Source organism: Mauremys mutica, chromosome 6, assembly GCF_020497125.1.
Source record: "Mauremys mutica isolate MM-2020 ecotype Southern chromosome 6, ASM2049712v1, whole genome shotgun sequence".
NCBI classification, from domain to species: Eukaryota; Metazoa; Chordata; order Testudines; family Geoemydidae; genus Mauremys; species Mauremys mutica.
Genome location: NC_059077.1, coordinates 15,082,133 through 15,108,114, shown reverse-complemented (window position 1 = coordinate 15,108,114; position 25,982 = coordinate 15,082,133). Strand labels below are relative to the sequence as shown.

The 25,982-nt window shown below is 40.8% G+C and overlaps 1 protein-coding gene across 1 annotated transcript; it reads left to right on the top strand.

Moving 5' to 3' along the window:
• Nucleotides 1-534: 534 nt before the first annotated feature.
• On the top strand, nucleotides 535-25,431 carry ACAA2 (acetyl-CoA acyltransferase 2). The gene is made up of 10 exons (XM_045022479.1): nucleotides 535-633; nucleotides 6,161-6,327; nucleotides 8,480-8,608; nucleotides 12,459-12,575; nucleotides 13,569-13,716; nucleotides 18,264-18,439; nucleotides 19,476-19,605; nucleotides 22,796-22,866; nucleotides 23,571-23,725; nucleotides 24,726-25,431. The coding sequence occupies exons 1-10, from the start codon at nucleotides 618-620 to the stop codon at nucleotides 24,808-24,810; spliced, it is 1,194 nt and encodes a 397-aa protein (XP_044878414.1). The 5' UTR covers nucleotides 535-617; the 3' UTR covers nucleotides 24,811-25,431.
• Nucleotides 25,432-25,982: the final 551 nt, after the last annotated feature.

Genomic DNA, 25,982 nt, shown 5'->3' with positions numbered 1-25,982 from the left:
GTGTGTGGGGGTGTAATACCACGACTGGGTTGGGTGTGAGGGCCGCCCAGGCCCGGGACTGGACTGTGTGTGTTGCGCCCAAAGGAAAGGGGGGAAAGGCGGAGGAGGAGGGGGGGGGGGTGTTAAGGGGCAGCAGCACCGAGGGGCGGGAAGAGAAGACACGGGGCAGACGGCAGTGAGTACCACAGGCTCTCCCGCCCACCTCTTCCCCGGCTTCCCCCTCCAGCCCGCTCCGCTTTACTTCCGCAGGCGCCGATTCCACCGGCCCCCAGCGCCAACGCCATAAGGGATAGGTGGGGGAGGGGCGGCTGCCCTCCCTGAGCCCGGCACCTACAGGAACCCGCCTCTGGCGCGAGGCCTTCACGTTAACACCGACGGCCCCCGCTGGGTCCATAACGCGGCTCGCGCCGAATGTGCTGTTCCGGATGGCAGCGAGGCGGGCGGGGTAGGGGCCCGGCCCCTGGGCAGTGCCGCGTGAGGCGGGCGGGAATTAGGGGCGGGGTAGGGGGCTGGCCCCTGGGCAGTCCCGTCCCACGCCCACTGGTTGGGCGGCGGAGCTGACAGGAAGGCGCGGGGGACCTTCAGCCGCAGCCGCAGCAGCCCAGCCCAGTCCTGCCATGGCTCTGCTCAGAGGTAAGGCGCTCGCCCTAAAAATGTTCCGCCTCAGCCAGGCCCTGCCCACCCGTGTGCCCCTGGCAGCAGCCCGCCCGCGCCGCGTGTCTGGCGGTCACGTCCCAGACGCCCTTGTGCGCCACGTTATAGGGTGACCCCCCCGCCCCCCATGTTTCCACGAAATAAAGGGTCGAGTGTCTGAAACCCGCAGGGTGAGGCCTCTGTTTTCAGGGGCTCCTCGCTGCGGCCTTTGAGCTGTGGTGCAAATCGCTGCCAGCACAACTGTACCTGAGTTTCATAGAAAAATTCGTCTTTTATTTTGTTTATAATTTCGGCGGCTAAGATTCATGTTTATTTTAAAGCTTGTTTTTAGGTTTTTATCAATGTACATTTTCACTGTTGCAGGAAATTATGGGAGTCAAACAATAAGGAGGGATGTTGAGATTCAAAAAGTTAAAAGTGTGTGTGTGTTACATACATGATTGTAAATATATAAAAGTATGCAGTGTTCTTCTAACATACTCTCAGTTCCCCTGCCAGCAAAAAGGGATACACAATTTTATTTTCACTGACATATAATAATGGATTTGTATTTGCTACCTCTTCCCCCACCGCCCTTGCCCTCATCTCATATCTCTGGCTCAAAAAGTACCTTCTTCAAAGCCTGTGTTGTTCTGTCTAATTAACTAGCATGGGGGCTATTAAATACTATATGCATTGGCATCTCACGAGATTGGGCCATCATTTCACTAATATACTTAGCCTCCTGTGTCCTGGAACGTAGAAATCTCAGACAAAATTTAAAACTTCAGTCTGTCTGAAATCAATATAAAGCTGACTGAGTTAATTCTCTAAGAGATTCCTAGACACTCTAATCCAAAATGCCTTGTTTTCATTATACCCTTGTTTGTTTAAAGGTTATGGGGGAATAAACCTTTGGTTTGAATACAGTTGAACAAGAGGGCTTTGCCCAGCCAGCCCCAAAAGGCAGTGCTCTAAGTCCATAGTCTTGGAGCATGTTGAAAATATACTGGAAACTTTTTAAAGAGTGTGCTCTGGGTCACCAGCCTCAAGTGCGCTGATGCCTCATCCCCGCTAGCCAGTCAACTCTGAAAACCATGGGAAGCAATCACATTTTGGCTCTCCGTGGATTTGAGTGTATTTTTACATAACGATTGTATTTCCTCTCCATCCCTTTAAAACAAAAAACCCAGTGTGCCATAATAGCTCCAGAGTTTGAATTTATCACATTCACAGTTGTATCATTAACCATCTATCTATGTTAATTAGCCTTTGGAAGTAGATTTATATAAGGCAAAGGTGAATTGTGCTGGCCTTATTTGTTACCACTTTGCCATCCAGAGAAGAAAACTGGGGGAAGGGTTAAAGCATTGCTTGCCTTGCTCAGTGTGGAGACTTTGAACAAGATATTTTGGTAATTAATGTTAAGACCTCTACATTCACTAACTCTTTGATCAATCTCTTTGGTACTGATAAACCCAGGACTTGGAAAAGCCCACTGACCAAAGCTGTCATTAAAGCCCTACATCATGATCCAGGGCCAGCACTGTAGTAAATATCCCAGCATACTTCCACTTGCCAACAGCTGAGTCAAAGGGCTCTGCTGCTCACCAGGGTATTTCCCCAAGAATTTGATGGTACCCCCCTGTCTTTTGAATCTCACATCCTGACTGAACCTGTGTAATTGTTTAAGGTAAAAGCATAACACTTTTTAGCACTTCTCAAATGGGGGGGTCCAACCCAATAACAGGTTGCAAGACTATTGTAAGGGAATCAGGAGAGTGGCTGCTGCTGGCTGGGCACCCAGCTCTGAAGGCAGTGCCATGGCCAGCAGCAGCGCTGAAGTAAGCATGGCATGGTATGGAGGGGTTGACACTCTTTTTTAGAGAGGTCATCACAGCCTGAAATATTTTTAAAGGGTGTCCCAGCAAAAAAAGATTGAGAACCCCTGTTTTAACACATCTGTTAATAGCAATGGCTGCTCTCAGCTAAGGGTAGATTGTATATGAGATTGAGATAAAAAACTAATTGTTTATTTACTTGCGTTATAAACTCTTCAGGATAGGAAATGTCATTTTTTGTTGTTGTTTTGTACGTGTTTGTGTAGTGCTTAGTATTGGGTCTCCGCTCTGTTCCATAAGTAGGCCTCTAAGTTCAACCAGAGTACAAATAAGAATTATTATTATTATGGTTTAGCTTTGTGCCTGGCTAACAGCGTAACTGTAGCACAGGATTTCAGTTGCAAAATGCTATCCTCCTCAACAAGTTATCCCTACTGAGTGGGATCAATCTGTAGTGCGCTCTGCTGAGTCAGAACATAGTTGATGTTAGTCGATCAGTTGGCAAGAGCAAATGGGACAAATGCCCACTTTTGCTTAAAAAAAAAAAAGTCAGGACGGCCAGGACAGGGCTTAATAAAGGGACTGTCCCGACCAAGATCGGATGTATAGTCACCCTCTTAATTCAGGATCCTCATTCTCCTGTGTTGGCACAAGATTTTTCCAAGTGTTCTTATGGTTCCTTAACTTTCCATCACTTTCCATCATTTCCATTCATAACATGGGGTTTGGATAAGGAGTCCTTCTATGCAAAGTTATGTAGGAGGTTTTTGTTTTTGAGACTGCTGGGTGGGGATGTCAGTAATCCATGGTTATTCTATACATTTTAGGTCAGTCTGCTGTTTTCTAGTTTCCTCTCCCTGAAAATAATAATGACTTCAGATGTTTCGTAATGGCCATGAGGGAAGGCAATAAATCCGAGGGTGTGTTTTTTACCTCTCAGCAAAATGCATAAAGAACTCCTGAGCAGTGAAAGATCACTGAGGCCAATCAGTCTGTCCTGTTTTGATGATGATTGAACTCTCTTTGCTCATCACAGAATTCTGAAAGTTCAGATAGTATCAGCCACATTCTACCAGCTGTAGAGTGGACTGGGTTTGGTGTGGAGGGGAGGGTATGCGTGAGAGACAAGGTTTAATTTAGAGTCAAGTAGGCTCTAGAGTAATTTGACTAATTTACCTTAGATCTCAAGGATTCTGGCTCAAGTTGCTAATTTGATAGAAAAATGGTTGTGTAATTTTTTGTACAGTTTTATTAAAATTAATAAACTAGCAAAATTAAGTTCAAATAAACATATCACTAAGGCCAACTACTATAAGCTCTTACTAAACTAACTAAAATGTAAACATACAGTTATCAAATCAAGGGCACAACTGGAATCCAATCAGTGGGTTCATAATGATGCTGAATTAAATTGCCAATTAGTTATGTCAAATTATTACTGCCTGTAATAAAATCATGAGGTCAGTACAGCACATAGTAAATTCTTATAAATCCTAATCCCAGGAACCTAAGAATGCAGTTGTCCTTTAGTTCCAAACCCCCTTTTATATAGGACCTTGGCTGTGGTAAAGAAATCAACTGAATTGGTTGAAATTTTAAAATCAAAACAAAGCTAGTTTACCTCTCGGGCCTTAAAGTAAACTCAGTCTCCCTCCTGAAGTTCCTGTATCTTAAATGTCTATCCTATTTGCTTTCCCCCCCCCAGTTCCCAAGGCAGAATATATTATTTGTAATTCAGTAGTAAACAGCAGCTCTTAGTTCTTGGTCTTGCTGACACTTCTCACTAAACCAAGGAAACAGTTAAATACTGTAAAAGCAGCAAAGAATCCTGTGGCACCTTATAGACTAACAGACGTTTTAGAGCATGAGCTTTCGTGGGTGAATACCCACTTCGTCGGATGCAAGTTAAATACTGTAATTTTTTAAGCAGGACTTGTTCAGAGAATTATTGTTGGTACCTTTGCCAGCATGAACTTTTACTGATGCTCATATGGCATCGCTGGTCAGTACCACAAACTGGTAGGGTCTTCCAAGCATTTAGGCTGGACAGGCTGACGTGGCCTGTCATAGTCTGTGTTATCTCCTTCCATAAGGCCAGTCCTGAAAAGTAGAAGTATCATGGGGGCCCAAAAGAACACAGTGGGTGGGATTCACATAGGCATTTAGGTGTCTATTTCCCCACTGAAATCAATGGACGTTAGGTGCTTAAAGATCTTTATCAATTCTGCCAAGATACATAGGTCTCTAACTCCTTTGATTTCACCTTTCAGAATCCCAACTAATGTCTGTCTTGACTGTTGAAATTCTAGCATGCTCTGCCTTATGGCACCTCCCAGAAGATCTTCCAAGCAAATCAGGGATATCAGATGTCTCAGTTTCCAACAATACATCCACTATTCATTGAGGTGGGCAAGCTTGAACTTTGGTCAGTTCAGAAAGGTCCCTTAAACTGGCAGTTCTTTTACAATAGCCATCATTACAATCGCAAGCATTGTGGGCTCCAAAAATATAAAAAGAGTGGGAGAAACAGAAGGCAGTTTTCCATTTCGGGGTAATAGATGACACACATCACTGTCATTTTTCCACACTACGACATCTTTATACATCCTCTTAAAGTTTCTTACAATACGTTTAGATACCTTATGGCACCCTTCACCAGACGAGAAATTGAGTAAGTAGCTATGTGTAAAAGTTCGTGGCTTGCTCCTAGTCACTTTTCACCTAGATGCATCTTATCAATATATGTTCCATTTGTGATATAGAAAATTAAAGTTAGGCTATTTCTCTTCACTGTGTGTGGGTCCGTATAAGATGCCCGCACATGCAATCAGCTGAGGTTTAATGTGATTATTTGTTTCCCTTAGAAACCATGAACTTTAGATGAGGGAATACCTTTTTTTATTTTTATTTTTAAGTAAAAGCCTTTAAAATAAAAAAAAGAGATGATTTAAAATAATTTGCTTCTGCATCGAGGCTGCCTTCTCTGCTTCCTGGTCTAACCCAACAATTTACTGATGGCAATTAAAAAGAAATTTCCCCAATAGGCAGGTTATTCTATAGTTGTCCATTTTGGGCTTTCTTGTACATTCTTCTTCTGAAGTATCTGGTACTGACTATTGTCAGAAATAGGGCGTTAAACTAGATGGAGCACTGGACTGATCTGATATGACAATTTCTGTCTATTGCACATTCAAGCTCCCTTATTTTCCTCTAAATCTCTCTTTAAAAAACACTTATTCATGGAATCCTCCTTAGCTTCTACTCCTGACTATTCATTTCACACATGCCTCCTTCTCTGAAATATTTTTCCAGATTGTAAGGTGTTCGGGTTAGGGAGGGACCATATTTTCTTTGTTTATAAAGCCCTATGTAAATTTACAGCACTATATAATTACTGATAATCTTACTGACCCTCTGGGTGATGTAATGCAGTGGTTCTCAACCTGAAGTCTTCGGACCCCTGGCATCTGCACCTCCATTTGACATTTTTTAGGCATCCACAAATGGAAAAAAGGTTGAGAACCACTGATGTAATCCACCTCTGCTAATTACCTGAAACATCTCTTTATTCAATGTCCACTCTCTTCCTCACAGATTTGATCCATATCTCACTCAAGAAAATCAAATGAATCTTGTCCATCCTCTTCCTAATTTAAACCTATGGATTTTTCTTGTTTGTGTTCTAGGTGTGTTCATTGTTTCAGCCAAGCGAACACCTTTTGGGGCTTATGGAGGTCTGCTCAAGGACTTCACAGCCACTGACCTGATTGAATGTGCTGCACGCGCTGCACTGTCTGCTGGCAAAGTCTCCCCTGAGATCATTGACAGTGTCATTGTGGGTAATGTCATGCAGGTTAGTAGGATGGAATAATTGCTGGTACCTAGTTACTTGCTGAACACCTTTCCCTAATGCATTTCTACATATAACTGCATCTGTTGTTCAATTGGTTGCTGTTGAATGAGCCAAAAAATAAATCAAGGGGCTGGAAATACAAAGTATTAATAATTAAGTGATTCCCTTTTATGTTTAAGGGGCTGACCATGCTTCCATTGACCTTGTTGGGACCAGGATAATTTAAACTGGGGAAGCCTGTCTTTCTGTGAAATGCAATCTGATTAAAAAAACAGTTTGTATTCTCATTGAATTTCAAGCCCCTGGGTATACTGCTCTTCTTAGTAGTCCATGACTTCAGAGTTAGAACTGAACAAACATTGGTTTCTTTGGGTTTTAGTTAATTGCTGTTTTGCTGGGGCTTATAATACCTGAGAACCCTAGAAATTCTCTAAAGAAATGCAAAATAAATGTAATATCTTATAGATAGCACCAGGCAAGTTAGTGGCCTGGATGGGTGGATGAAACGGAACAAACAAATCCTTGCCCCAAAGAGCTTATCGTCTCAAGGCACAATTGCTTACGGTGCAGTAGTCTGTACTCACCCACATGACTAGGTCACTAGCTTTGTTTTTGGACAGGCTGACTAAGCATTATTAGGATCTTTTTCATCTTCAGCCTATAGATTCCAGGGATAGAAGGAACAACTGTCTAGTCTCCTGTATAGGTCTCTAACCTCCTTTATAACATGGAAGTTCTTTGAAAAAATTCTTAGAGAATGCCTTTTTAGGAAAAACGTCCAATCTTGATTGTAAAATTGCCAGTGATGGAGAATACATCACAACCCTTGGTAAATTGTTCCAGTAGTTAATTACCCTCAGTGTTAAAAATATTGTGCCTGGCCAGTGACTGTTTTTTCCAAGAGTGCTGAGACCATTGAATGATCATGAAGTATAAATAAACTTTGCTTTGTTTTTCTCCCATTAATAACTGCCAACCATATGTACATTTTACCCTTTGATACTTGTGTTTTGTCATCTACAGTTAGCAGCTGAACTGTTTTGTTTGGTTTCATCCCATTTTATAAGCATGGTGCCTGATCTAGATAGCATCATAGACAAATCAGTGCTTCCAAATTTCAGGCTGTTTTTTGTACAAAGAACAGTGCCATGCTAATAAAATCACAGTGGTAATGGTAGTCTTGCCAAAATCAAGCTTTCTTTTTTCCCCACAAGAGACAAATGTCTGTCTTGAATCAAAATGTGGACACTGCTAGCCACTGCTTCCCACAGCTCCCATTGGCCAGGAACCACAAACCGCGGCCACTGGGAGCTGAGGGGCTCTGTGCCTGCAGATGCTCCACATAAACCAGCCCAGCCCAGCCCGCCAGCAGCTTTACCCTGATGGGCCAGGCACCAAAGGCTGACGACCCCTGGACTCATAGATCCCTTTGCTCTGATGGAAGTTATTGTGGGTTTGGCCCTAAATGTTACTAGTCTATGTACAGGTGTTTTGATCATCAAACAGCAGTGGGGCAATGGCTGGTAACTCACTCATATTTAGAAACCTCTTTAGGAAATGAGATTTTACTTAACAGATGAGTTAGATTTTTTTTTTTTAAAAAAAGCCCTATCAGTTGTCTTTACTCTCACACAAAGCAGATATAAATCAATACATTTACCTGCTTGCTGAACATAGATGCTCTTTTTTCTCATTACCCACTTTTTCTGGTCCTGGTCCTCATGCATTCCTAGTACCTGCAACTCCAGTTGAAGTTATTGGTTGTCACCAATCAGGATTTGGTGCTTTTGTCAGCTGGCGCCCTACTGAATGTGTGGTTATCATCAGTTAGTGGAGGGAATTAGTTACTATTACCCCTGATATCTTGAAACTTTTCAGCTGCAGTACCATTTTCAGGCTGGCATGTAGCTCTGGTGGGAGAGGGTCTCTTTTTTGAAATACATTCAGAAACCTGCCTTCAGGAGATACTTTGGAAAAAGATTTTTTGAAACAATATAAATGCTTCCTGTGGCTTATACTTGTCAAGGAATCGGATCCTCCAGAGCTAACACTTTACCTGAGGTGTTAGGTATCCTATTCTGAGCTGATTAAAACAGTTGTTGTCCAAGTAAATTAGCAGTTTACAAATGCTGCTATTTTTTTCACTTTACAGAGCTCCTCAGATGCTATTTATATTGCAAGGCATGTTGGTTTGCGTGTGGGAGTTCCTATCCCCGTTCCTGCCCTTACTGTCAACAGACTCTGTGGTTCTGGTTTCCAGTCCATCGCCAATGGATGTCAGGTACAATACTTGTTCTCTGTATATTGGCTACAATTATATATTATTCATAGCTTATATCAAACTGCTGTAGTGAGAGAAGGGATGTGTTCTGAAACAAGTGCTGGGGGTTTGAATTAGCTGAAGAATGACTCCCTGCTGAATACCGTGATGGTGTTCAGCTGTTATCAGTAAGTGATCTCCTGTGAGCATCCCAATAAACATATATCTTAAGGAGGAATTTAAAGGTGCCTTGGTAGTAAATGTTGGATTGCCTTGGAACTGAAAATCAAATGTGTTTGCTTAACTTTCCATATTTATAGGGATTTCCCATGGAGCTCTGTTGTTGCATACAAGAGTTCAACCTTCTAAAGACATTCATATAATTAGTGTAAAAAAAAATCATTAGGGCTAGTTGAGAAGGGGATGGAGGACAAGAAAGCAGCAACTTTTACAAAATTAAGGGTACTTAAACAACATTTAAACACCTGTGGCTGGCCCCGGTCAGCTGACTCAGGCTTACGGGGCTCAGGCTGCAGTGCTGTAAAGTTGCTGTGTAGACATGCAGGCTTGGGGTGAAGCCCAAGCTCTAGGACCTCACGAGGGGTGGGAGGGTCCCAGAGTCTAGGCTCCAGCCCAAGTCCAAATGTCTACACTGCAATTTTTAGCCTCACGAGCCCAAGTCAGCTGCCCAAGGCCAGCTGCGGCCATGCCTCAGGCTCTTATTCCAGTGTAAACATACCCTCAATAAAGCTCAGTTGTGTTGCAGATGCACTCTGTTCTCTTTGTCATGGAGCCTGATCCTGCACCCGCTTGAGTCAATAGAAGCAGGTTGGGCTTCAGAAGTTTCAGAGTATTTTTTAGCTCTCACACTTTCTGCTGATGTACCCACTTGGGTAGCTGAAATAGCTAGCAGTGTAGAGAACTGAGAAACTTCTGAAACTTTTTATGAATGAGAGTGACTCGATTTCCCCTTTCACCTTGTATTGTTACCCGTTGGGTGTGACACAGTTAACTTTTTTCTTGAAACAAGACAAGCAATGCAATGGGGAAGTCACCTAGCATGAGTGAACTAGCGGGAACTAAAATCACTGAGGGGTAACTAATCTAAATCCTTAGACTGCTTAACAATTGGGTGAAAGTACCACCTCCTGAGGAACACTGGGTTCAAGAGGCCCAGCAGACAAAGAACTAAGAATTGTATTACATGGGCAGCCTACTGTAGAGGATCATAATGGAGCTGACATGAGACTAAACAAGAGGGACAGTCTCTGCTGAAAGGCTTTGGAGGACTTTGAAATCTCCCAGGTCTCCATGAGGAAGGTGGGTGACACCTGGTAAGGCATGCATATGTATAAGCTGTTTGTTGCGTTCGAGATACATTTTCTCTCTAATGCTTTTGTTTCAAATGACTATTTTGCTGTATGAAGGTTGGTTGGTCACTGGTAAATTCAGTCGTAGCCCTTGGATTAGAGCAGGACAGCAAATACTGAACTCAAGCTTCTTAAGGTGATCACAGTGAATTGAAGGAAGAAACTGCAGCTTAAATTCACAGGCAAGAGGGAGAAGAACATATGTTCTTTAACACAAAAGAGGTGATGGCTAGAGGCATGAGACCCGAGTGGGGATTCTACAAAGGGGTCAAAGGTGCAGTTACCCTGGAACTGTAACAGCAGTCACTTGTATTTCTAAAATGTCTGTCTTCCAAGGATCTCAAAGCACTTCACAAAAACAGTTTAATAATAGTATCCTCGTTTTAAAGCAAGGGAGCCTAATGGAAATAGAAGTTAATGACTTTGTGCAAGTCACAATATGTTTAATGGAACACCACTCAGATCTCCTGACTTCTCTTCCTCTTTTTATAACCACTAGACAATCTGCCTCTTCTCCAAAAGTTTCTAATTAGACAGACAGATGTTCAGTGTATGCTCTGATAGGGATTCACATATGAAGTTCACTATATATGTAAGGCTTTTTTTTTTTAACAGCAGTCTACCTCCTTTCCATTCCCATAACAAAAACAGCTGTTTTTGTAAGTTTGCATGTTGTCACAGTCAAGAAGCAGACCTTTCACTGTACCCGCTGTGATTTTCTCTGCACTAGAAAAATACATTGAGGTGAGCTACCTTGATGTACACCTCTCAGTTCAAGAAGCTGGTAACGTCTACCTTGGCTTCTGCTATTTTAGCAGTGAAATTATGTTTTACTGTTCACACAAGACAGTTTATCCTTCCTTTATCCAAGGATAAAACATTTCATATAATAATTTTATTTTGTTTGTGCAGAGTGGTGTTTAAGGAAGAGAAGCACCTTATAAAATTAAACAGTGTTTTGTGCAAGCTTGAGTAATCATTACAGCTGAAAAATAAATGTCAGTTTGAAAAAATTCTGCCACAAAAACAAATTCCTCAAGATTAAGAAAATTTAAAGTTGAGGTTATAATTCTTGAAACAGATCATAACACACTCTTTTGGCTTTGTACTAGAAAGATACGTTGAAGTTAGCTACTCTGATTGAGGTCCATGATGTATCTTTCTAGTATAGACACACCCAGGAGTATTTGTTAGTTTGAATGCAGAGAGTAAGGTTATAATTCTATGGTGAAGTCCACATTTTCTTTCTTTCATGGAGTTTTTTTTATGAAGGTGTCCACAAAAAAAACTCTACCACAATTACTTTTACAAGACTTGCACAAAAATTGTTTTACAAGGTGCTTCCCTTCCCTGCCAGAAAGGTGCTGCACAATTTAAAATACAACCCCAGTAATACACTTTTTTTGATGTTTGGCTAATAATAGTCTATACTGAATTAATATAAAAATAGTTTCAACTCTGCTCACTATGTAATACAGTAGAACCTCAGAGTTACAAACACCTTGGGAATGGAAGTTGTTTGTAACTCGGAAATGTTTGTAACTTGAACAAAACGTTATGATGGTTCTTCCAAAAGTTTACAACTGAACATTGACTTAATACAGCTTTGAAATTTTACTACGCAGAAGAAAAATGCTGCTTTTAACCATCTTGATTTAAATGAAGCAAGCACAGAAAGACCTTACCTTGTCAAATCTTTTTTTTAATTTCTCTTTTTTTTTTTTTTTAAATAGTTTATATTTAACACAGTACTTTACGGTATTTGCTTTTCTTGTCTCTGCTGCTGTCTGATTGTATACTTCCAGGTCCAAATCAGGTGTGGTTGACTGGTCAGTTCGTAACTCTGGTGTTCGTAACTCTGAGAGTCCACTGTAGATTTAAAAATATTCCTCTTCAATTAAAAATCAGTGTAGCAAAATGTTTAAGGAGCCAGTGTGTCCTAATGGTTAGAGCAAGGGACTAGGAATCAGGACTCCTTGGTTCTGTTTTTGGCTGTGCCATTCACTTGCTGTGTGATTTTTAGGCATGTCACTTAGGCCAAGTTTTCAAAAGCTGCCAGGACCCCACAAAAGAATCATAAGGCCTGACTTTATTTGTTTTATTTTTATAGAAGTACTGCTTGCCCACAACTCTGAAGTCAGTGGCACCTTCCGTTGCTCAGCATCTCTGAAAAATTAAGTCCAGTATGTTTCAGGCTAAGCACCCAAACTGAGAGGCCACTTCTGAAAACTTTGGCTTTGATCTCTCTCTCCACCACACCCTCCTTTCTATAAAATTGGTGTAATAGTATCTCACTGACCAGAGAATTGTGCTGTTTCATTAGTCTGTACAATTTTTGCAGATCCTTGTCAGAAAATTAGTATAGCATAAGCATGAATTATTTCTTAAGTTATGCACCTAGTTTTCTAATTGGCAAAGTATGTTACTGAAGCAATTGCTGTTGTCTGTGAAAATAAAATATCCTAAAACCTACACATGACGCATCTGTATTATTTTAATAGGAAATTTGCCTTAACGAGTCAGAAGTGGTTCTTTGTGGTGGATCAGAAAGCATGAGCCAGGCTCCGTACATCGTCCGAAACATTCGATTTGGAACCAAATTCGGAACAGATCTCAAGGTCTGATAATGTGATTTTCTTTTGTTTTAATTAGGTCTCATTCACAGAGCAGTAGAAAACACTGGACCCATAATTTTGTAACCAAAACTAATGTGGATTAGGTTCAGACTCAGATGTTGAGGCGTTTTATCTAATGTACAACAGTTTTATCAAAACAGTCAGTCTGATCCAGCTAAGCTTTTGTTAAGACTGCCAGCTTTTTAACTATTCCAGAACTATTTTTTAATACCTATACTGAATTTAACATCATCCTAAACTTTCAGAATTCAGTTTAGTTGATATATTGCTTCAAAATCCTGAACACAATTGAAAACCTTTTCTGATAGTCTTCCATTGCATTCCCACTATTCCCTCCTTGGATCCAGAAAGGACAGAGGAGTTCTCCCACACTTCTCTGGTAAAGAATTCATAGAGTGCAGATTAGTGCAGCCCTAAGAACTATAAGATGTGTTCCCGGAAGTCTTAATGGCACACATGAGTGAGAATCACACTTAAGTGAATACAGCAACTGAAGTATTGTTTTGTAGTGTGGCGGCTCTCACTCCAGAGATGAAACTGGTGTGTAGATAACTCAAGGTAACTCTGCAGTGAAGACGTATCAGCTGAGCCCAGGCTGACTATTTGAAGGATTGGCAGTTTACTTGAGAATATTTGATTTGGAAATTGTTGAAAGACAAAAACAGTTATTTTTCCCAAATCCCTTTTGATGGTAGAACTGCACATTAAGCTTTTTGCTCTGTGGCATTGTTGATCTCACCAGTTTTCTTTGTGTACATTGTCACTTCAGTTCTGCTATAGTTCTTGTAGTCAATTACACAGAAGTACTTTTCACATTCACCTGCTTCAGATAAAGTTATAAAACCTAATTAGTTACCAAGATTTTTTTTTTTTTTAAATAATAGCTTCTAAAGCACTGGTGAAGATCTTGTTAAAGTACGAATACTGTAATATTGATTCTGCATAAGACTTTCCCTTTAATAATGTTTCTGGCAGATGGAAGACTCTTTGTGGGCAGGCCTAACGGACCAGCACATTAATACCCCAATGGCAATTACAGCTGAAAATCTGGCTGCAAAATATAACATCTCGAGAGAGGACTGTGACCGATATGCAATGAAAACACAGCAGAGATGGAAAGCTGGTCAGTAAACTTTGTGAATTAAAAGTTAAATGGACATCATCAACTTCAAATCCAGTCAAACCATGAAGCACCAATTTAAAGTAGTTTCAGGTTGTACACCTGCCCCCAAGTTCCTCTGGCAATTTTTGTGTATTTAATTTAATATTTTTTTCCTTTTTTTTTTTTAAGTGTCGTATTCCTCTGTTGCTGAGGGCTAGTCTACACTAGAATCACTACAGTGGCGCAGCTGCATCGCTGTAGCGCTGCTAGTGCAGATGCTCTCCCGTCGGCATAATTACTCTACTACTATGAGTGACGGTAGCTTTGTCGGCAGGACAGCTTCTGCCATTGACATAGTGCTGTCCATGCCTGCACTTAGATCGGTGTAACTTGCATTGCTGGGGGAGTGACTTTTCCATACCTCTGAGCAATTTAAGTTATACCGAAGTAAGAGCTAGCGTGTACAAGCCCTGAGTTGCTTGAGTCAACTTCTCAAGCCTATTCTCGCAGATCCCATTGCATGATTGGGACTGAACTGATGATATACACAAAATGCTATCAAATGTCCACAGAAGAAAAACTTTTTAATCCTGTGATTTCTTTCAATTAGTTGTTTTAGTAGCTACTTGTAACACCAATAGGTCAAAGATTTCCAGGTAGAAATTATATTGTTTTAATTTTTTTTAAGTTAACTCTGTCCTGTTAACATTAGTTTTTCAGCAGATTTTGCATCATTACAAATGATCCTCCACCTGCTGCTAGTAAACCCATTACCTGTTTTAATTAGTGCTTTCATGGAGCATAGAGGTTAAAGCACAGGACTGGCAGTCAGGAAATAATTATGATCTCTAGTCCTGGCTGTGCCACTGACTTGCTGTGTGACCTTGGCCAAGGCACTTCACATCCCCTTTGCCTCGGTTTCTCAATCTGTAAAATCAGAATTGCCCACTTTGCAGGGGGTGTTGTGAGGCATAACTCAAAGTGTTTTATAAAGTGCTGTTAGATCCTTGGGTGGAAAGTGCTTTTAGAAATACAAAGCATCGTTATCTTTCCCTAAAGTACTATTATCTTTCCCATGTTACCAAACAGCTCCTTTAGTTTTGCCTGATGAAAAGATAGCATATTTGCTGGTGGTACAGATATATTGCTGGTAACTGTAACAATGCATTGCTGTAAGGAAGGAAGCCAATATTCTTCCTAGTGATTGAACCCACAAAGCCCAAGAGTTCAGTTACGTTCTGCACGTGCTCCTGTTCCACTGGGCGAGCATTTTTTTTTTTTTTAAAGGAAAACGACAATAAAGCAACTACTTTCTGGAAACGATTCCGTAGTTTAAAAAATTAATTGCCATTATTCATCCAAACAGGACTTATTTTGCTTTGAATATAAATGAGAGAGAGCGGTTTGAAAACACTCAGTGCAGAGAGGTTTGTCTTTGTGGTAATTATTAAAGCGCGCACACCTACTGCAAATAGTGAGTTTGTCTCCCAGAGGCCATGAGAATGCCAGGGGGAGAAGTTATGACTGTATAAGGAACATGTATGGTCTAAAATAATAATTAGGGCTGTCAGTTAATCTCCGTTAACTCACCCAATTAACTAAAAAAATGGTGATTAAAAAATTAATCGTGATTAATCGCACTGTTAAACAATAGACTACCAACTGAAATTTATTAAATATTTGTGGATGTTTTTCTACGTTTTCAAATATATTGTTTTCAATTACAACACAGGATACAAAGTGTACAGTGCTCACTTTATATTATTTTTTATTACAAATATTTGCACTGTAAAAATTATAAACAAAATAAATATTTTTCCATTCACTGCATACAAGTACTGTAGTGCAATCTCTTTTTATCATGAAAGTGCAACTGACAAATGTAGATTTTTGTTTGTTTTTGAGTGCAGTTATGTAACAATGTAAAATAGAGCCTACAGGTCCACTCAGTCCTTCTTGTTCAGCCAGTCTCTCAGACAAACAAGTTTGTTTACATTTACAGGAGATAATGCTGCCTGCTTTTTATTTACAATGTCACCTGAAACTGAGAACCGGTGTTTGCGTGGCACTGTTATAGCCCATATTGCAAGGTATTTGCATGCTAGATATGCTAAACATTCGTGTGCCCCTTCATGCTTCAGCCACCATTCCAGAGGACGTGCTTCCATACTGATGAGGCTGTTAAAAAAATAATGCGTTAATTAAATTTGTGACTGAACTACTTGGGGGACAATTCTACATCTCCTGCTCTGTTTTACCTGCATTCTGCTATATATTTCATGTTATAGATGTCGCAGATGATGACCCAGCACATGTTCTTTTTAAGAACACTTTCACTGCAGATATGACAAAACGCAAAGAAAGTACTAATGTGAGATTTCTATACATAGCTAAAGCACTCAACCCAAGGTTTAAGAGTCTGAAGTACCTTCCAAAATCTGAGAGGGATGAGGTGTGGAGCATGCTTTCAGAAGTCTTAAAAGAGCAACACTTTGATGCAGAAACTATAGAACCCAAACCACCAAAAAAAGAAAATCAACCTTCTGCTGGTGGCATCTGACTCAGATGATGAAAATGAACATACATCGGTCTGTACTGCTTTGGATCATTATTGAGCAGAAACTGTCATCAGCATGGATGCATGTCCTCTGGAATGCTGGTTCAAGCATTAAGGGACATGTGACTCATATTTACAGGCCAGATGTACTAATCTTGTGACGGCGGCTACAACAGTGCCAAGCTAATGCCTGTTCTCGCTTTCAGGTGACATTGTAAACAAGAAGCAGGCAGCATTATCTCTTATATACACTTTGTATTTTGTGTAATTGAAATCAATATATTTGAAAATGTAGACAATATCCCAAAATATTTAATTAAATGATATTGTGTTATAGTTTAACAATGCAATTAATCACATGATTAATCATGATTAATTTTTTTATCGCGCAATTAATCACCATTAATTTTTTAATAATAATTTTAGGACCTGATCTGTAAGGACTCATGCACGTAAGTAACTGTACTCATTTGAGAAGTGCCACTTAAGAGAGTAAAGTTTATCAGATGGATAACTTTTTGCAGGATCAATAGAGTACTGAAATTTAAAAACAAAAAATCCCAAAAATGTGTAACTCAAGTATCATGTATCTGAAATATGAAAAGGATCCTCTGGATTTGTCAGGATTTGAGGGCAAATCTGTCTCAGGCAGTTCTATATCCAGTCCTCATTCCAGTCTACTGGGTATATTGGTATTTCTAAATTTGTTTATAAAAGTATTTGTCTACCTAGCAGACTGGAATGGCTCATTTTGAAGCCTTTCAGTATAGGACATAAGTACGTGACCGGGTCAGGTACTTTTCTTGGGAAAAATTTCTACCAATTCTCAAGGATAACTTACTGTGCCTGATCAGTCAAGTTTTGTGGGGGTTTTTTGTTTTGTTTTTTTTAGCTATGATAGCATAATCCACATCAATCTTCTTTGCATAGTGGTCAAACTAACCCTCTATATGGTGATTTTTATTTTTAATGTACTGAATGAGATGTTAGGGACTGTATAGACGTCCACATCACTTACCCCCAGAGCCCAGCCATGGGGTGCCCCTCAGCCCAGACACCCACATCCCCTAAAGCCCCGGAATCCAGAGAGAGAGAGAAACAGCCTGATGCTGGGTCCCAGGCTTGTACAGAGTTTCCTGTACACTGCCTCCTTTCTTCAGGATGAACCTCAGCTGACCGGAACCCTCCAGGCTCCTTTTCTTCCCCCACCCCCGAGCAGCAGGTGTCCTGTATTTGCAAGCTGGAGAGCTTGGGCTCTGTTGGGTCCAGCAGCCTCTAGTGGCGGCACCAATTCTGCAGGGAAAAATGAAATTCTACGCAAAAAGTTAATTCTGCATTGTGCAGTGGTGCAGAATTCCCCCAGGAGTAACAGGGACAGTCGTTTTAGGATTAAATCAGATAAGACCATTTCAGACCTTCCTCAAATGTAAATGTCTTGGAGTTGAATCTGAGGGGTTGTCTTTTTATTGTCTGGGGGTATTGTTTAGCCTACGTTCTGCACCACACTGATACTGCTGACGTTAAGGGGCTGGGTCCTCAGATGGTGTAAACTGGCATTAGTTTTAAAGAAGCTACACAGATTTACACCAGCTGAAGATCTGGCCCAACGTGTTTCTCCTTCTTGTCTCAGTGAACTGTGCAGCTTTCGAACTCTCTGGCAAGCCATAAAGATGTAGAACCAACAGCAGGACAGAATGTACATTGGAGATGTAAATGCTGGCGCATATCCACTCAGTACTGTTCAAATTTAATTGTAAACTTCAGAATCACTATTTAAGCCTGAAACGCTCAAATTTAAAACTGGGTGACTCTTCACTGTAAAAAATTAAACCTGTTTGCATTCTTTTGCCCAATTTAAAAAAAATCAATTTAAATAGAATAAAGTCTGAAAAAAATACCTACGTAGACAAGTGTAAAGTTGATCACAAATGAAAGTACATGTTTGCCAGCACTGATCATTCACCTGCTGCTGTTTAATTATAATTCTTGTCATTTCTTTCTGCTGTTGCAGCTCAGGATGCTGGTTACTTCACTGCTGAGATGGTGCCAATTGAAGTGAAAACAAAGAAAGGAAAACAGGCTATGGAACAGGATGAGCATCCTAGACCCCAAACCACCATAGAACAGCTGGGAAAGCTCCCTCCTATCTTCAAAAAAGATGGGACCGTCACTGCTGGGAATGCTTCGGTGAGCTCACGGACTATAAGGAGTTAGAATTTTGATCTGAGAAGGGTTATATAGAGTTAGATGCCAAGGGTTCTCTTTCTTCACCGTACTTTCGCTTGCTGAGATGTTACTGGGCTGCCAAGGGTGGTTTCTGCAAAAAATATTTCTGATTCTGGAACTCAAATTGCAGTACAAAGCTTGGGCTTGGGTGGCTTTGTCAACACCCCGACAACGAACGAGTCTTCAGTTGCCTTCTCTCCTCTAGAAACGGAGTGCAGTAGAGTAGCCACTGCTGCCAGCATTATGGTGGTACCATCACCCTTAACAAGACATCCACACTTTCTCATCTGCCTTGAATCAGTCTTGCTGCAGTTTTGACTTTGCACTGATTGTGTGGAACTCTGATGCGACTAGCTGCTGTTCTTTCCTTTATGGACAATGAGCATTTTAAACTAGATCTCTGGTTTCAGCTGAGCTGTGCTTTGTGGAGGACCCTGATCATTGGGTCATCTGTAGGCCAAACCAAATGCTGATGTAACTTAGAGCAGCCTATGGGCTTAGCAGTGTGACATTAGGCACCCTATCTTTTGGCATAAATCTTATAGACTAGTAGATTTGTTAAAGCCAGAAGGACAACTGCAATCAGGTAGTCTGACCTCCAGCATAACACACAGCACAGATGGGAAAACCTGGTACGAGTGTTTGTAAAGTGTCACGCACCCTTAACAGCCCTGAAAAATTATTAAATGTTAATGATGACCCCAGTCCACATACTGACTTTTAAAGTATCTGAAATAGATTTACAGGGCAGAGAAGCTATTTTAGTTCCTTTAAAACACTGAAATATATAAAATCTCAGTGTCTAGTATTAATTTTCAAATGCCACAAAATAAGAAAATAATTTTATTATTTAGAACAAACTGACCTTTAAGAATAGAATTGTGTATTTAATGTGTATAATAAACAATTGCCATCAAGTTTCTCTTACATGAATATCTCTGGCATAAAATGATTGTGCAGTTAGTGCATTGAGAGTGTTTTCCTTTTGTATTACAAGGGAGTATGTGATGGAGCTGGGGCACTTGTCATTGCCAGTGAAGCTGCACTTAAAAAGCACAGCCTCACGCCACTGGCTAGAATAGTAGCCTATCATGCGGCTGGATGTGACCCTAACATCATGGGCATTGGTAAGTTGCAGTGAAGCAAATCTTTTGGTAGCATGAAAAAATATGAGACTGTTCTTGTGATGGGTGTTCTGTGGGGGCCCTGTACTGAGCCTGATGGCAATGGAGGAACAGTTTGTGAGTTGTTTGTTATAGGGTAGACTGCTGTCAAATCTCCTACATCTGACACTGATCTCTTTGGCTTAAAGCAGTGGTTCCCAAACTTTAACATCCTGTGAACCCCTTTCATTAAAATGTCAAGTCTCACGAACCCCCTTCTAAAAATGAATATTTACAGGGATTTTTTCCTTTACCTGAGTATAAATTATAAAAGCAGTGATCTTGGAAATATAAAATTTGTTTTTATGACATGCTTATTACACACTATTTATTATTAATTACTATTTATCATTACAGTATTTTTATTACATTATGAAAATGACACCACTCTTCCAAGATCTCATTTTTGTAGCTTGTATCCAGGGCCGGCGCTTCCATTTAGGTGACCTAGGCAGTCGCCTAGGGCGCCAGGATTTGGGGGGGGGAGGCATTTTGCCGGGAGGGCAGCAGGTGGAGCCCCGGGACCAGCGGACCCTCCGCAGGAACACCTGCGGCAGGCCCACCGGAGCCGTGGGACCGGCGGGGAAATGGGTAGAGCCGGGCCTGCGCCTAGGGCGCCAAAAACCCTGGCGCCGCCCCTGCTTGTATCACTTTGAAATAGGAGCCTTGTCTTGTAACAGGCTTATGTTTCATCAAGCAGTATCAGAAGTGAAACAGCATGAAGGTATTTAAGAAGCCAACTCAAAGAGTTCCTCCTACTCAAGCATTCAGGTCTTGAGCCGTCCAGGCAAACTATGCACGTTACAACAAAGCTTAAACTTGTTCTTTATAATAATTTAAAAAACAACACTAGCTGCCTATTTAATTTTAAAAACAGCAAAAAATATCCACCTCCCTTTCCATTTCTTATAAGGAGTCTTGAAGTTTAAATCTTCTCAGTGTGATAGATATGCTTGCTTTGATCTGCTTAGCTATTGGAAGTCCAGGAGCTCCAGGCTGCTGGCCCCATGCTGCCCGGGGTCTGTAGGGACAGCTGTCCGCCATTCGGGAATTTTTTCCCGAGAACCCCCTGTAACATTTTGCGAACCCCAGTTTGGGAACCACTGGCTTAAAGAATGACATCTGCAGTGCTGGGCCTTGACCATTAGGGGATAGGAGGAGCTCAGTCAGAAAAGGGATTCACTCATTTGGGCCCCATCGCAGAAAATGACACAACATAAAGTATTTCAATATGGAAGGGGAATACCCCCGCACGTTCTGTTGTTCCCTACAGTACTTTCTGCCCTGCTTTTCCCAGGCTAGTGTTCAGTGACTCAAGTACATAGAGCTTCTCCCAATTCTCCTGGGAACCTGTTTGGCAGTTAACTAGGATATTGCTCGAGATGTTTAACGTAATTTCCCATACTTGGTTTCATTCCATTTTTCCCATTAGAGGGCTAACAATTATTTCCTTCCTTGGCACTCACTGTGTATATTACCACGTGTGTGATGATATGTCCAACACTCCTACACACATATGCACGTGCAAAATCCTCGCTTAGGCCCTGGTCCAAAGTCCAAATCTTTCCATTGACTTCAGTGGGCTTTGAATCAGGCCTTTTATTCAAATTATTGTCAAGTTTATTGGCTTTGGTTTTTACTTAAATTTCCACAAAATATTAAATAATCAGTGTGGGTTTGCTTTTTTACAAAAAATAAACAATTGAAAATAGGTATAAAATAACTTTTGTTTTCTTGGTAAAATAATTGGGTTAATACTGGGGGATGGGTAGACATAAAAACAACAAATAGAGAACTGTAAGTATTGAAAATAAGAGAAGTTTTATGCTGTAGTTTATTTCATGAACTGTACGTTAACAAGGTATACACATATACACACGCATTTGTGTGTGTATGTATGTTTTCCACTACAATGCCTTACTTAACAGCCTTGCATTTACACTAAGAAGTGTTTATGTTAATAAATTTGCCTAATGTAGTGTATTAGACTTTCTTAACATAACCAGTATTTTCATGCAGTTGGATGGTCCAATATTCAGGTGAAAGTTGGTAAATACTGAATAATAGCTTTTGTAAAATCTGGGAATATTTTTGTTAAAAATTGGTAAAAGCCAAAAAGAAAGTGCCTTAGTTATTCTTTACTTACCTCTCTCTCCAGTCCCTTATTCATTTTTGTTGCTTTTATTAATATTCTTTTATCTTTGCGTTGCCAACATCTTTCTAGTATTGAAGTCCTCAGACTATTCTAAGGGAGGTCATCCCAGTGTTGTATTAAAAATAATTTGTCTCCTCTCTAATGTGATATCTCTTCACATTGCAAACTCCTATCCAATTTGCTTTTCACTAGTAGTCCAAATTCTCCTTTAACATTTATGTTTTTCAGGTATCTCTCTGGATTGTGTGTCTCTGTGTTTTGGTTTAATTTCCCCCAGTGTATTCGATTAAATTAGGTAGCTGAGTTTCATTATAAGGGCGATTTTTTTTTTTAAACGCCCCCTGTAATATCCACCAAAAAGTTGCTCTCACTGACCTCAAACTTTATAGCTTAAACCTGCATCTCCTGAGCAACAATTTTTCTACCACAAATGCAGTGAGGGGGCCCCCAGTTTGTGACACACACAGCTAGACACATGTTCACCACAGTTCAAAAAGTCTGTCTTTATTAATGTACTTCATATATCCGGAGAGAAGAACTGGTTGGGGGGAGAAGATATGGGGCATTTGCAGCTGCCTTGTGGAGCTCCTGTAGACTGCAGGTAGTGTTAGGCCTCATTTGGATTGGCAAGAAGCTGGCAGGCCCTGTTTTGGCTAGAGAGCTGTATGGTGTGTTGAGTAGGAGCCTGAATGAGTGGGTGGAGGTAGAGGAAGGCAGTAATGAGGCTTAAGCTTGTGGGAGAGTGGGTTGAAGAAGTTCCCAACTAGCCACTCCTAAGGGTTCTTGTGTTTTGGAGCCCTCAAATTGCTTAATAAGACACTTAGTTAGCGTGTCACAAACCACCTAATGCTTACTAGGGGCCCACAGTAGGTTGGGGAACCTGATGAGCACCCTCAGGCTCACAAGGTGGGGCTTGATGAGCCTCTCCCATGTAAAAAATAGTTTAAATGCTTATTGTAAAATTCTTCAGCTACTCATGTATGTATAATTTTGAAATAGGCCCTGTGCCTGCCATTACTGAGGCCCTGAAGAAATCAGGACTCTCCCTGAAAGACATGGATCTGGTAGAGGTAAGGAGAGCCGTGTGGACAGAAAGGTTATATCTAATTAGGAGCAGTAGGTTAGTAATCTAATGAGATGTGTTTAATCTTGAAGGTTCTCCTTCCCTGTATGATGGACTGAAAGGAAATCCTTGAAGGTGGCTGTTGCAGTGACTGCTATTGGCCATTTAACTACGTTTCTTTCAGTGCTTCCTCTAAACTCCTGTTTTCAGGAGCTTAAAGCTCCTTTATTAAAAAACATCCTGTAGTCTGTAACTTGTCTAGGAGTGACATGTTCTCTTAGGCAACAGAGACGCTAAGGTACTGATTTTTAAATGCATCCCTTGGTCAGTAGTGACTAAAAGTGGTTACCCTCTGAGAGCTGTCTACTGCTCTATGGAAAACATGTTAGTGGCCCTGGTCCAATCCTAAAAGGCAGGTATCCATATTGCTGCTGGCTTTTTTTATTTTTGTGTTTAAAAGAAGCTGTAGATTGATTGGCTTTGAGGACTGAACTGTCCACTTACTCACTAGAGATTGTTACTGCAAGTCTGGTTTGAGGTGGAGTGGGAAGGGGAATCTTACACTGTTGCTTTGTCATAGACCTGTGCTTCATGTTCTATTTAAAAAAAATAAAAATTTTCAACTTACAATTGCAAAGAGATCCTTTAAAAATGTGTATTCTGATGGAAAGTCAAGCATCTACATTTTGATTGTGTCTCTGCTGTTTTCAGGTCAATGAGGCTTTTGCTCCTCAGTATTTGGCAGTTGAAAAAGTTTTGGGCCTAGACCCTGAAAAAACCAATGTCAACGGAGGTGCCATTGCTCTCGGTCATCCCCTGGGAGCATCAGGGTCAAGGATCACTGCTCATCTGGTTCATGAATTAAGGTGAGTATGTAGCTGAAGCTCTTGATAAAACATGCAACACTGTTTGCAAAGCTGATACAAGTACAGAGGATTGTGGATGGACACTGTATAGCTGTAAAATCCTCTTCCTCTCCTGCCATTCAACACCCTTTTAGAATCCCTTCACTGGCTTCCCGTCTCTCACTGCATCACTTCACATCATAGTCCTTAACTTCAGGGTCCTGCAACTCCAGTCTTGTTTCCTCCTACTCTCATTCCAATCGTCTCTGCTCCCTTTAGGTCTGATCCTAAACCCATTGAAGTCAATGCAAAGACTACCTACACTTCAATGGGCGTTGGACTAGGCCTTTAATTTCTCACTGTTTGCTCCTTGTTGACACACACACACCCACACACACACCCACCCACCCCCCTCTCCCACTTCTTGTTCCTCCACTGCTTTCCCTCTCCTTCAAACTTGCTTCCGCAAATTCTTCCTGCGTTGGTCTCCTCAAAAGTGAGCTTTCTGCACTCTTAACGTGAACAGTTTCCTCATGGTTTTGAATGTCTTGAGGGCAGAGACTATGTCTTTCTATTTGTATTCATACTTCTGCAATACTTTATCAATATGAAGTAATAAAGCAAACCTCCGCTAATGTACAATTTGCAGAGCAATGCTGCTGTGCTTTTAGAAATTTACTTAACTATAAAATGATGTTCCATCCATGCCACTTAAACTACATTGAAACCTGAGATTTCCAATTACTTTTCTCCTTCGTATCCTGAACTCCAAAGAACAACTCCATCGTACTATCCTTTAGAATGCCCCAGATCAACGGGTCTGAATTCCATTGAAGAAACATTTCACTTTTTATGCTTCTGCTTAAAATTTTATATATATTTTTAATGTTCCAAAACACCCTCTCTTTAATTGTGCATGTGAAAACTCTTGATAGTTGTTTCCCAGTGCATTTTGACTAACTTCCTTATGTAGTAAATCAGGGAGACAATTTCTGTTTTCACTGTTCCTCTTTCTGTATAGGCGTCGTGGTGGCAAATACGCAGTTGGGTCAGCTTGTATTGGAGGTGGACAAGGTATTGCTGTCATCATTGAGAACACAGCCTAAGAGAAATTGGAGACTTCAGTGCGTATCTCACAACTATTTCCGACTGTTACATGCTCACCAAATAAAGGAATAATGAAAAGATAATACTTTAGTACAAATACAGAGCATCGCTACCTAGCTTCATCTGGTGACCATCCTGCAAGATGAAGGAAAGGCTGCGAAGTCCGATTTCTGGACAAAATAACTTGATTGATTTTTTTTATGTCTTTGTAATTAAACTAAATGTAAAGCCACTATAATGTGTCTCTTCTGAAATATTTCCTCACGCTCTTTCCAGTTGAATAAAATGTGTCTCATTTCCCCTTTAACTCTTCAGGAAATTAGGTCTGACTGTCAAATATCCACCAAACCTGCCTTGCAGTGAGCGTGCCAGTCATGCCAATATGGGCTTTGATTATTTTTTTCAATCAGTTTTGTTGTCTAAGATAAACATCTTTGAAAATCTGTGCTCCTGCTGCATTGCCAGAAAATATGGCTGTCTTTTTTTCTGTTTGAAGATTGTTTCCATGTAAAGCAAGTATTGCAGAATACTGTGTGCATTTTGTACTTGCCAGATTGAAAGAACTAGGAGAAAACTGTGACATCTCCACTGTGCCTTATAATAAAACAATAAAAATGATACTGAATTTGTCCTATTGATTTTTATTTTTCGTCCAAGAAAGGTGCATCAGTGTAATAAGTTTAGATGACTTATTTGGGTCATAACCTTGCCAATATCATTCAGTGCTCAACATTTAAAAAGTCAAACTCTTATCTTAGATCCCTGTATTTCGAATGGGGAACTAACTGGTAACTGTTGTATAAATCTGAATCTTCAATTGCAATTGACATACTGCTATAACTCTTTCAATAGGAGTCTGCTGCACACAACTCAGGTGTTATATGCCCCCATGGGATTCTCAAACTAGGCATTCCCCTGCCTGTCTCATCTGCTGGGCTCCAGCTCGTAGTTGTTCTCAGACCATGCCTGTTAGACTGGACCTTGCACCAAAGAAAACCAGGCAGGCAGATCCGGAATTTTGAGGGCTAGTTGTGTATGTCCAGTAGCTCAGTGGTTAGGGCATTCACCTGGGATGTAGGTTCAAGTCCCCGCTCTTCCTGATTTAAAGTAGGGATTTGAACCCACAATGCCCATATATCAGTTGGGTGCCCTGACCCCCAGGCTTTTCTGA

Coding starts and splice junctions, on each gene's coding strand:
- ACAA2 (XM_045022479.1), top strand. Junction 18,440..19,475: donor TCACTGCTGGGAATGCTTCG/GTGAGCTCACGG, acceptor TTGTATTACAAG/GGAGTATGTGATGGAGCTGG. Junction 19,606..22,795: donor CCCTAACATCATGGGCATTG/GTAAGTTGCAGT, acceptor ATTTTGAAATAG/GCCCTGTGCCTGCCATTACT.